Raw genomic sequence first — 12,677 nt, forward strand, 5'->3', positions numbered from 1 at the left:
TGGTGTACTAAAACCAGAGCCAAGGCTTCTCAACACATTCAGTTAAAATACTTGTAATTTCCCAGTCAAGGGAGGCCCCACGATGTGACCTGCGCCCTACGGAACTGAGTGCTGCTGTTCTGACTGCTTTAACTACTACACAACAGTAAGCGCCCATCACCCTGCTCTTCTTCAGCCTCAAAAAACATTCAGGATTTCTTGTCCATATAGAAGAGTTCTCACGGCAATACACTGAGTGAAAGGAAAGGAAAGGAAAAGAAAAAGAAAAGAGAACTCTTTTTATTGCTTTACAACAAGCCAGCAACAAACACAACAGAATAATTAAGAATGTTGACACTTCTAAATTCTCAAATGGAGTCATAAGACCAGAATCTGCTCCTCTACTTAAAATGTATTTATTGAAACTGAAATCCATAACTTTTGCCAAAACCGTGACTCCTCTCAAGCAGAACCAATACTCAGAAAGGCGAACTCCCTGCCCATGTGTGATCGTGTAACTCCAAGCCTTTTCGGCTCAGTCTTGGCAGCAACAACTGCACATTTCAGAAGAGCATCCTAGGCACTTTTAAGATCCTAACAACTTTTTTCTTTCTACAAATTCTTCCGTAGAAAGGGCGGTCAAGAAAATTGTTCTAAAATCCAACAACGCACAGCAATTTATGCCTCATCTCTACTTCTTTCCTTGTGGTGGAAACTCTGGTCAGTCCTTCACTCAGCCTGATAGTGGCTCTGAGGGCCACACCAAGAATCCTCGTGGCCAGACAGGAGACCCAAGCTGGTGTGAGCCACCATCCTTTCAGTGAGCTCAAAAACACTGTGGATTAGGTCACCATTTGAATAATTTCTGTTCAACAGCACAAGTTACGTGGCAAGTGCCCCCCTGGAAACAGGGAGGAGGCGAAGGGTACCCACGAGACACATGTGACTTGCCCAAGGCTGTACGTGTAAAATCGGCCTGCTGGGGTAATCATCAACCCGGAACTGCTTACTATAAAACTATTACCAAACCTGCTCCTGTTTTGTGTTTCTCTGCCCTAGGTTTTCCCTTTCTTCCATTCACAAAGCACAGCACTGTCCTCTCTGCACGTCAGCAGCCAGAGAGTTGCCGTTTCTCTAAACCGAGTGGCTTTCCACTCTCAGACCACATGGTCTACCTGGATGTTAAGTAGCAGGTTTCACAGCTTAGCAACGTAACCCATGAAATGTTAGTTCACAATGTGTGTGAAGATGACTTTAATTGCTGCAACAGCAAAGTTAAGGCAACATCAGAACACAGAGGTGTTTTAAAACTCGAACCCCACTCCCCACCTGGTAAATAAAAGTCAGACGATGTTCCTCAATCCATAATACAAAAACGTCCCAAAACAACCTGTTGAACTAGACTTTGCAGTTTAATCTTCAGTACTTTGATGGCAGTGAGAGAGAACCTTGTGGCTGTTAATTCCTTTGCAAAAAAATTCAACATCTGATTTACTCACAAGGCTTAAAATAAGAAGAGAAAATATAAAATAAGTTGCCCTTTGCTTGACAACCATCCTTTTTAATGATCTATTTGTATACTGTATCCAGGCTACACCTGGTACGGATGGCTACTTTGGGTAAAGAAATCGTCAAGGATCACTTCTGGAAGAATCACGAACAAGACAGTAAACTTCCCGTCGGCACATTAACAGCATCGGGATAAGCAAGGAAAGGACTTTACCAAGAGATGGACGCTGACACTTTGACAGAACTGAAATACACGGAATCACAGCAAATGCACGAAACCACTGTCCCTGGGAAGGCATCCTCTCGGCCACTCGGGCGCCCCGCTGCCGGTGGAGGGGCCAGAGGAGCTGCGCCGCGGGGCGCGCGGGCCGGGGCGGGGCGGCCGGGGCTACTTCTCAGCCCCCGCCGCCGTCTCCCGGTTGAAGCCGCGGATGGAGAGGTCGTAGACCACCTCCTCCACCTTCTTCACGTCGTACTTGAGGCCGTCGTAGCGCTTCCGCAGCGAGTCGTTCCTGAGGTTGAGGAGGCGGAAGCCGGAGTCCAGCTCGTTCATGAAGGTGGAGATGTGCAGGGGCCGCGCGTAGTCTCCGGCCGTCACGCTGTTGACCGACAGCCGCGACTGGAGGGGAGACACGGGGGCGGTCACCGCGCGGCCCCCAGCGCCCCTCAGGTCGCCACCTCCCCTGCGCCCGCACCACCCGGCCCCGGGGACCCGCCGGCTCGGCCCTCCGGGGAGCTGTGCGCTCCTCAGGGTCCGCCACTGCGAGGGAGGCCTAACAGCTTTTCTTCTTCTCTAGAACTGTTCTTAAAGGACAGTTTCTCTGGGGAGGGGTTGAGGGGGTAAAGGCAGGAGTAATTTACAGTTATACAGTTAAATTGTTCCCCAAGACGATTCTGTGAAATGACAGTCACCAGAAATGTGTCCCTCGCTGTGACTCTGAAAAGAGAAGTGTTACCATCTTTCAAAGGTAACTGCGCAGTCACCTCACCATCTGAACTGCATCCCAGCAAAGCGGACACACACTGTGCAGTCAGTGACTACATGGGGACCCACAGAGGGCTTGGAAAAGAATGAGGTTTTCTGAATTTTTTCACCCATTTAAAAAACCTGGCAACGAAGTGGGGAAATCAAAACAGCAAACGGCAAGTCGCTGAGCTTCTTACCAGTTCACTAGCAAGAATCAGAACTCCTGAGAGATAATCTTCCACATCCAGATGAAATCCCTTCTCCCGATCTGACTCAACTGAAAAACACATCAACGTACAGATCCAGTCATGATGCTAATGCAACTTAAGCCCAAGAATGAGTGAAAAAAATATATACATGCATATGTATAAATGCAGACAAACACGTGCACACATGTAATCTCTCCCAAAGTAAAAAAAAGAATGAATTTTCAAAAAAAAAAAAGTCTAATGTGTACATATCCTTGGCAACTAGACCTCACTGTGGATTTTTTGAGCTCTTAGCAAAAATCAGTTTTCCCTTGCATTCTTCTCTCAAAAAAAAATACCACTAAGAACGGTATCTAGTTGTCAGAGGCCATCTTTGGTTTTAGAAGAGGCGTGCTGAGGCATTTAAGGGAGAAGTCATGACATCTGAAACCGCCTTCCAAAAGATTCACAACCCCCCACAAACATGCATGGCAAATCTTACCAAGTAGTGTATCTAATGGGCTATGAACAAGGGTTCCCTGCACTATTCTTTCAACTTTTCTATAGGCTTGAAAGTTTTAAAAACTATATTTTAACCACTACAACTAATACCCAAGCCACTATATATTGTTAGTTTTTGTGTTTCCAAGTAACAAGTTTTGCACTTAGTTCTCACTGGTTTCAATAAACAGAAAGTACAAGCAACAGCCCCTCGGTCCAAAAATGAAGCTAATGCCTGGTTCTGCAGATCGACACTCATGAAAGACACTTACTGCCAAGAATTTCTGTAACCGCTTCTCGAGTCACGAGTGTTTCCGATTCCAAGTACACGACAAACGCGGCCAAGAAGACCAAGCGCTGCAGCACAAACCTCCAGTGCTCGTGGAATCTGCGTGGACGGAAGCGCAGTTAGGTCGAGGGACTGGGGGTGTTAAAGGGACAGGGTTACTGTCATCACACTCAAATATTTTAGAGATGGAATCCTTTTCCACGTTAAAACCTTACATGAAACTGCAACACAGAAAACATGTAAGAGCAATATGATATTTAAATATATCAGCTGGATTTAGTATCAATTTTACCAGTGTAAATTTGCAACAATTGCTTCTTACAAGTTTAACAGATGAGAAGCATGATCCAATTCTGATGAACACAAAAATTTACAAGTGAAGATTATGGATGGCGAGAGCAGCTGTGCTCCGAAGTCCAGTCGGTAAGAGTGACAAGACAGCTCGGAGAAAGAGCTGGCGGTGGGGGACGGATGAGAACTGCAGCCATCCATCAGCCCCAACACCTAACACACCGCTGCGGCCCGCGCTGAGTGCGGGGGCTCAAGAACACCCGAGTCACACACAGTAACTACCCTCTGCAATCACTGAACAGACGACCTTAACACCCTGGGATACTGCAGTTAATCTGAGCCAGAAGCCTGAAAAGACGCAGCAAGGTTCACAAGCCCTGGATATGTGTGCTGTGCCTCCTGATTTTCAAGTGTGGCAACAAATTCAAAACAAGGTTCCACCACAATCCAGGCCAAACGCAACATTCTGAGGGCCAAGTCAGCCAGATGGCAGCCTGTGCGACCTACAGACGCCACGGTCTCTAAGGCCCCCTCCCCCCCCCCCCACCCCACCCCCCGTTCTACTGTCCCAGCTCTCTGTGCTCAGGGCACTACCTCACAGCTGGGTCAGCAAGCTCTTCCTGTCATGGGCCAGACAATAAATAGCTTAGGCTTTGTGGGTTGCTTTCAGTCTCTGTCACATATTCCTCTTTGGTGGTTTTTCTTTTATTAAAAACAACCCTTTAAAAATATAAATACATTTATAAGAAATATAAAAGGAAGAAGGCCACAGTCCATTGCCAGCCCAACTTTAAAGAATCCTGTGAGGTTATACTAGCCATATACATGTCGTATTTCTTGCCCATAATCTGTCTAAAAAGAGCATTTTTTTTAGTGTGAAAACAAGCATAAATAGAAAGTTTAGGTCCTAATTTACCATATTTCATCAACACTCAGATGCAGTTTTTCCCAGGATGCATTTTACAATCTACGTGTTTCATAACAATGATTAACAACAACTTTTTCCCTAATGGTACATAAAATAACAGTGTATCTTAAAATTAAATGTTGTAGATCTGAGATGTCATAAAACGTTAGCTACATACGGTAGCTGGCAGCAAAATTCAAGGTTTTATGTAAAACTTAACTACAACACACACAGCCACTCAATCCCATGACCTTAACAGCACGGTCAGGGTTCATCCAACTTCACAAGTCACTTGAATATACTAAAAAGATATTCTCCATTTTGACCTTCATGCAACAGATACTTTCTTCTTACTTTTTCATTGCAAAACTCATACATGCTCTTTAAGAAAATGTTGAAAGTAAAAGGGAGAAAAAATAAAATCAACAATTTTGCCACCATCACTATGAGCAGCTCCTTCTCCTTTTGTTGTTTCTAAGTAGAGGGAGTTTAACCTAGCAGTAAGCAGTCATTCAGCACGAAAAAAGTGTAATTTGTCTCCTGCTTTTTTTCACTTAATATTATAAAATATGCTTCTTCCCTTACAAACCTGTAATACTGTTCAGCAGGGAACTTGGTCTTCAAAGACGTTAGGTGTGTTTTTACTGTACCGAAGTGTTCCCGAGCTTTCAAACACCTCTTTGGAACTGATCACAAAAAAAAAAAAAAAAAAAATCAAATATAGTAATTAAAGACTTACCAAATTTCAACTACAGTTCTTGCTTAATAATCTATGTAGCCTACCTGGAAATAAATCAATTTTTTTTAGGTGTCAAGACCAAATGCAGGGTAGGCACCACTGCTTTCAACTTGGCTCTCAAAATTACATACCTCGTTTCCCTACTGAAAAGTAAACAAACAGAAAGCTGTTCAAAGGAAACATGTCAGGAAAGACACTGGTAAATTGTCATAAATAACGTCATCCTTAGGGGGCTTTGCACCAGCTGCTGTTCTGAGTCAGTCCCCAGAGGATGCCTAAAAGTGGACTGCTTCTAATTCCCATATTTGGTCAGAAAGCAGCTTTATAAGTCATCTCAATCAGGCTGACCAACTCCGTATTACTGAGAAAAACGACTTACCCTGACACCTGTAAACTCCAGGTGAACTGTAATTCTCCACCTGAAGATATATTCCAGCTCTTCTGGTTGTGCTGGCTACAACTTACAAGAGGGCCCAGGTCTAAACTTCTCAAACTTGCTCTCCCCTCTAGGACTGACTGTAAACACACTGAGAACTTTTTACATTGGCCTTTCATTATCTGCAAATGCATATTAAATCATATTCAGTGACTGAAAGGTTGGGCTTAAGAAAAAGAGCCAAATAAAAGGTAGTAGGTAGACGAGAGCTATGAAACCACCACAATTACTATCAGTAGAATTCTGTCACAATAGGGCAACGCTCCTGCTTCAACCTGTGTGAAAGCAGAAAATCAGCCAAAATGCAAAGAATTCTGTAAACCTATGAATGAGAGCCATTTTTCATAGTAAAATGATACAGATATGATATTTCCTCTGGACGCAGATTAACTTTTTAAATGAAAGATTAATAAATTGGATAAAAGCCTTCAAAATCGAAACAAAGAACTTACTGTCCTGAAATCCAGCACCCTGATGGACCCCTTGCAGTAGAGTTAAAATCTCTCGAGCTGTTTGTTCTAAACTCTGTACAACTTTTCGGATTTCCTAGAAAGAATGAAAGATCAATGTATCAGCCAAATTCAACATAATTATCATTATATTATCATAGCCTCAAACCAAACATACTAGACAGTATATTTAATCCATGACACCTTCATGTATGTTCAAAACACTGTCTCTACAAGGGCATAACTGGTGCACAAGATATCCAGGTGTGAATTCTGACTTTTCCACATACTTCCTCTGTGAGAACTTCAGGAAGTCACTAAAAAGCCTTGGATTCCTCACACAGACTTCAAAGGGTAAGAGCCACCCACTCAACCCAAATATCCCACTGGAACACTAAATGGGATGAGCTCTCCGAAAGTAACTACAAAGAGAAGAACGAGATACACTACAAGGACCAGGTATTCTTCATTCATCCATTTTACAAATATTCACTTCTAGACCTTGTGCAAGAAAAACAACGACAGGCCCTTCCTAGAACCAAGTGGACAGGCCCTTCCTTCCTGCAATTCAGAGCACAATGAGGGACACGCTTGAAAAACAATGAAGACACAAATGTTTAAAATGGTAATGCACTACTAGGAGACGTAATAGGAAGAAGACCATTCAGACTGTGAGGTCAGGGAGATGAGCATAAGATAACCAGGAAAAGAGTAGGGAAGAGGCGTATTCCAGGAAAAAGCAAACAGTCCAGGCAAGTCTCGAGGTAGGAGACTACCTGGGGAACCAGAGGCATGACAGGGAAGCAAAGTGGGCGTAACATACAACGGAAGACGGCGTGAAATGAGACTGGAGAGAGAGCCTGGATTTTTATCCCATATGGAAGGAGAAGCCACAAAAGGGTTTTGAGGAGAGGCCACACGTGCTTTTAACACACTAACAATAAACATAGCAACCATGCGCTGAGTCTTGCGCGCTACCTGAGCCTTTGACATACACTAGCGTCAAAAAGAACGAAAACTGACACTCAAATGAGGTAGGCGATGTCGAGAAGCCGAGACCCGAACACAGGGAATCAGGACACGGCAGCAGACCTGGGCGCGGGCGGAGGGAGGGGCCCCAAAACGAAACCAGAGGGGAAGCAACCCATCCCCGCAGGTTTCCCCGCCACTCGAATGCGAGCGACCGAGAAGAGCCGGGCGCCGGGGCCCAGCCAGGCAGAGGAAGGGGAAGGGACGGGGCGAGCAGGGCTCACCTCTCGGATGTCCTGCTCGGCAGCCAAAAAGCCCTGCAGCTCCACGAAGATCTCACTCACGGACATGGCGCCGGCCGCGCGACACTCAGCCAGGGCGGCGAGGGTGGCCAGCCGAGTGCGCCCTGGGACCACCGGCGCAGTCAGTCTTTGCAACGAAGCCGCCGCCGCCGTGCTCCGTGGGCCTGCGCTGGGCTGTCGCGGGGGTCCTCCCAGGCCCGCGGCGCGCAGGAGGCCGGGCTGCCCGCCGCTCCGCCTGAAGCACTGCCATCAACCGGGGGAGCCGGGCAGCCGGAAGGCAGGGCGGGGACGGAAGGGCGGGGCTCTTCCGACAGGCACGGCCGCAAACAGCCCGGCCGGGGTCCTCAGGGCACGTGGGCCTGAGGGAGGCGGGCGCGCGGCGGCGGTGGCGCCGGCCTCCACCGGCGCATGCGCTCTGCCCTCCCGGCCCTCATTGGCGCATGCGCCCTGCCCTCCCAGCCGGATGGGCTTTCCTTCCAGGTCCTGCGCAGCACCCAGTTGAGGGTGCGAAGTCGGTCTTAAGTCTTCCTACAGGACCGGGCGGAGTGTGTGAAAGCGCCCGCGCACGTCCTCCTGCACACTTTTAATACTTACCTGTAATTAGGTATAGCCTAATAAGGTGTGTCAGGTAAACAGGTTTGAATGCACGAGGTAGTATGTAAATAGTTGCAGGTGCAGGCTTTACTTTCTGGACTTTTTTCGAACGTTCCCCTCGGGCTTGGCTGAGTCTGCGCGTGCGGAAGGCTGGCTGCGTTGTACTTCGTACAGCTGCAGCCCGGAGCTGGTACCAAGGATGCGCGGAGGGCTGGGGTGCGAGGATGCACATGGCGGGCTCCGCGTGAAAACGGGGACCTCTGGAGTCTTCTCCGCTGAGGGTCCTCGCAGCCCACCACCTCCTCCCGACAACAAGGGTGTGTCTGCCCTGAGCACCCGAGTCGGTGCTCCGTCCGCATAGCCGGGAAACGAGAGTGGGTCACCTCCCAGCTTCGAGATACGAGCCCACTTCTGAAGGCCCAGAACCACAGCAAGACTATTTTCTCTTTCCACTGAAGTAATTCTGGTTTTTTTCTTTTTTTAGTTTTGTTGTTACTCGTTAAGTGATTATACATTGGCTCAAATGGAACTGTGATAACATAATTTATAGGATAATGGGGGTTTCTTCCTCAGTTCTCGTACTTTATTATTGGAGGGGAAGGTAATTAGGTTTATTTATAATGGAAGTACTGGGGATTGAATCCAGGGCTTCGTGCATGCTAAACACCCACTCTGCCACTGAGCTATACCCTCCTCACCACCTAGGGTAATGTTTTATAACTTGATTGTTTATCTGTGAATCTTACAAGTTCATTGCTTCCATTTTATTTCATTGGAAAAGTGATGTGGTTACGGTATTTGTGAAGTTGTTAACTATTTAACTAAAATAGTCCGGAAACACTGCGATATTTTTTGTCTTTTAAAATAATTTTTTTCTCATTTGGCTTTATAGCTTTATTTAAGTGATTATACAACAGCGCAAATAGAAATGTCCTAGAATTATGTCTCTACGGAGAGCATCTTATAAATGTACATTACAGAAATCTTACTTACTAGTACATTTTTTCCATCTTATTTATTTGTATATAGTGAAAGCAGAGTGTTTTTATTGCTACTTAGCAGGTCTCTTCAGTTGATCCAGAAACGTGGCAGTTTGGGGTCTCTTTTTTTTTTTTTTTTTTTTTGAGTATAGTCAATTCACAATGTTGTGTTAATTTCTGGTGCACGGGGTAGTGATTCACTTATACATACATACCTATTCTTTTTCATTATAGGCTATTACAAGATACTGAATATGGTCCTGTGCTTTACAGTAGGTCCTTGTCTGGTTCAAAAATTCAGAGTTACTATAGAAAATATACATACACACACAGTAGAGTCTTACTAGAAAGAAAGAAAGAAAATTTGCCATTTGTAGGTACATGGATGGACCTGGAGAATAGTATGCTAAGTGAAACAAGTCAGACAGAGAAAGACAAATACCTATGATCTCACTTATATGTGGAATCTAAAATAAACCGAACTCATAGAAACAATAGCTTGGTGGTTGCCAGAGGTGAGGGTGGGGGTAGGAGAAATGGGTGGAGATGGTCAAAAGATACAAACTTCCAGTTATAAGATAAACAAGTCCTAGGGATGTAAGGTGCAGCAAGGTGACTAGTTAACTCTATCCTGTGATTGGAAGTTGTTAATAGATTCTAAAAATTCTCATCACAAGAAAAATAATGTGTAACTATGTGTGGTGATGAAGGTTAATGAAACTTACAGCGGTGAACACTTCACAGTATGCACATCCACCAAGTCATCATGCTGCACACCTAGAACTAACAGTGTTATGTGACAGTTGTGTCTCAGTAATACATCTCTCAGGAAATGGGGTGCGAGCCTGGACTACCTACTGCAGGAGCGGCCTTTGCCCTCCAACAGCAGAGGGCGGTAGTTGTGACGCGGACTGTCGGTCCCTCAAAGCCTAGAATGTTTACTGTCTGGACCTTCACGGGAAGAGGCCTGCCTGGGTGCACGCTCAGCCCAGGCAGCTCCTGGGCTCTGCTGTCGGCCCATTTGACGCCCTCCCCACCCTCAGAGGGAGAGGCTTCGATGTTCCCATTTTGTACATGAGAAAACTGACCCCGTAAGAAAGGAGGGAACCCAGGGGGACCAAAAGCCAAGAGGGGCTGAAGGCACAGAGACAAGCACCGCTGCTGCTGTGGGCTGCCCTGGAAGCATCTGGAAATGCCCGAAACCCACAGCCACTGATTTTCACAGCCATAGGAGGGAAGGCCAGGCCACGGGCACATGTAGGCAAGGTGGAGGGTCAGGACTGAGACCACCGCCCCCCCCGCAGGAAAGCTAGAATCCCTGGAGAGCTGCCCCCCCCCCGTGAAAGGTGGGGTAGGAAGGGGCTGGCAAGAACACTTGTCCTGTCCCCAGCTTTGTGTGAAGCAGACAGAAATGGGGGAGAAGGAGGGAGGGGAGGAGGAGAGAGGAGAAAGCTCTCACCCCCTCCCACCAGCCCTCAGAAAATTGAAAGACAGACACTTGTCCTCACATGGATTTGGGGTCTGAGTTTACACTCCCCGAAGTCTGTCTGAGCTGAGAATTATTGTAGTATGCATCCAAGGTGGCTGCACTCCAGGGGCCCCTGGTAGAAACAAACCCAAGGCTCCCCGAGGACTGACCGTCAACCCAGGGACTCAGGGGATTCCACAGACAAGGTCAGCCCACTGTGAACTCACGGTGAAAGTGGACCCAAGACATGCAGGACTCCGTCACAAGCAAGTGTCAGCATTAGGCCACCTAAGTGGCACCTAGCGGAATTAGCAGGGACAGAGTAGAAAGTCTTTTAAATGTTTACAGAAATGAAAGAGGAAACTGAAAACACATGCAGCAAACACATCAAAAATGACCAAACAGATTTCACAACTAAATACCACACCTTAAAATGAAAATACAATTACTAGTTTATTTTAAAAGTCACAAATGGCTTAAACATCAGATTAGGCACATCTGTAAAGAATTAGTGCATTGGGAGGGAAAAAAATGTTGAAGGTAATAATCTGTAAAGAGATGGAGAATAAGTCGGAATTGCCCTCAGGCCCCTCTTGGAGAAGAGCTGTGAGCTGGACCCTGCAGAACAGACTTGTGGGGACAGCAGGTGCTTAGCTGGGGTGGGGGTGGGGTTCCCACCGTCACCTCCCTGTCCAGCCCTTGAGTCGTATTTGAGGGGGAATGGGGGTAATTTTAGGGGTAAGATTGGGCCCTGTGAGTTGATCCTCACATTCCCCCTTAAATTCTCAGCACATCTGTCACCCAGGAAGTTACCTAAACCTCAGCCTTTTGGGACAAGATTCTGCTTCTAGACTATTGTATACGGGCAAATCACTTCTCAGATTTATCTGCACAGTGACCAGGTCTCTGAGGGCCTTGCTGAGTCTGATATTCTATGGCTTTATGGCATTCTGAGATGATGGATTCCAGGTGTGCCCTATTAGCTCGACTTCTGAGACTCAGGGTGAGTCAGAGACTAAGGGATGCTCGGAAGAATCTCTTGCTGACTTCTGCCTGTTCACAGAGTCTGGAATTCCACCATTAGAGAATCACTTCTTTGGAGGTAAACACGGCCGCACTTAGATTCCAATTTAAAACGTTTTTTTCTCCAGTGGCCAGGGGAAGGGATAGGTAGAAATTAGAGCCAGCAGCAACTATAGTGCCTTGATGTGAGTTATTTCAACAGATACTTTTCAACAAAGCCATACCTTCTGAGATGGATTCGATGGTGAGAGCATGGAAGAGAGCTGTGATGGATCAGTCATACCTGGGAGAGGACGGGAGGCTGGGCGGGGTCTGGGGTGCAGGAGGGGAAGTTTGGAAGGTCAGAGTCCACAGCCTGGGGGTGCTGCCTAGCCTTGGGAACCTAGCTCTGGACGGCTTACCCTGTTTGGCCAGCAGGTGGCGGTGCAGGGCTGAAAATGAGCACCTGCTGGATTTTTTTTTTTTTTTTTTTTTTTTTTTTTTTTTTTATTGACGTATAGTCAGTTTACAATGTTGTGTCGAGTTCTGGTGTACAGCACAACGCTTCAGTCATACATGAGTGTACACATACTTGTTTTCATACTCTTTTTCACTGTAAGCCACTACAAGATACCAAATATAGTTCCCTGTGCTATACAGTATAAATTTGTTGCCTGAGTTCACCTGGCTGCTTCTGTTTTTTTATTATTTTTTTTATTGAAGTATAATCAGTTTACAATGTTGTGTCAATTTTTGGTGTACAGCATAATGTCCTCATCATACATATACATACATATATTCATTTTCATATTCTTTCTCATTATAGGTTACTGCAAGGTATTGAATATAGTTCCCTGTGCTCTACAGTAGAAACTTGTTGTTTACCTATTTTATATATAGCAGTCAGTATCTCAGATCTCAAACTCCCAATTTACCCCGCCCCACCCTCCTTCCTCCCTGGTAACCATAAGTTTGTTTACTATGTCTGTGAGTCTATTTCTGTTTTGTGAACAAGTTCATTTGTGCTGGCTTCTTTTTAAGGTGACCTCAGTGTTCATTCCGGAGAAGGGCACCAGGGTAGCCAAGTGTGGGACACACTGCTGAAGC

General features: G+C 46.1%; 1 protein-coding gene across 2 annotated transcripts; it reads right to left on the reverse strand.

Moving 5' to 3' along the window:
- Positions 1–257: 257 nt before the first annotated feature.
- Positions 258–7,811, reverse strand: TSN (translin). 2 transcript variants are annotated; one of them, XM_032479282.1, is made up of 6 exons: positions 7,509–7,804; positions 6,259–6,352; positions 5,221–5,317; positions 3,417–3,532; positions 2,653–2,732; positions 258–2,107 (listed from the first exon to the last, which is right to left on the reverse strand). In XM_032479282.1, exons 1-6 carry the CDS (start codon positions 7,572–7,574, stop codon positions 1,877–1,879), a joined length of 684 nt encoding a protein of 227 aa, XP_032335173.1. In that variant the 5' UTR covers positions 7,575–7,804; the 3' UTR covers positions 258–1,876. The 2 variants fall into 2 exon arrangements, with proteins under 2 accessions (XP_032335173.1, XP_032335174.1); XM_032479283.1 differs by lacking the exon at positions 2,653–2,732 and having other exon boundaries at positions 7,509–7,811.
- Between the last annotated feature and the right edge of the window lie 4,866 nt (positions 7,812–12,677).

Source organism: Camelus ferus, chromosome 5 (assembly GCF_009834535.1).
Source record: "Camelus ferus isolate YT-003-E chromosome 5, BCGSAC_Cfer_1.0, whole genome shotgun sequence".
Taxonomy (NCBI): domain Eukaryota; kingdom Metazoa; phylum Chordata; class Mammalia; order Artiodactyla; family Camelidae; genus Camelus; species Camelus ferus.

Excerpts from the sequence above, each read along its gene's own strand:
- TSN (XM_032479282.1), bottom strand. The coding sequence starts at position 7,574 with ATGTCCGTGAGTGAGATCTTCGTGGAGCTGCAGGGCTTTTTGGCTGCC. Across the intron at positions 6,353-7,508 it reads CCGAGCAGGACATCCGAGAG|GAAATCCGAAAAGTTGTACA; the intron begins GTGAGCCCTGCT and ends CATTCTTTCTAG. Across the intron at positions 2,108-2,652 it reads TGATTCTTGCTAGTGAACTG|TCGCGGCTGTCGGTCAACAG; the intron begins GTAAGAAGCTCA and ends TCTCCCCTCCAG.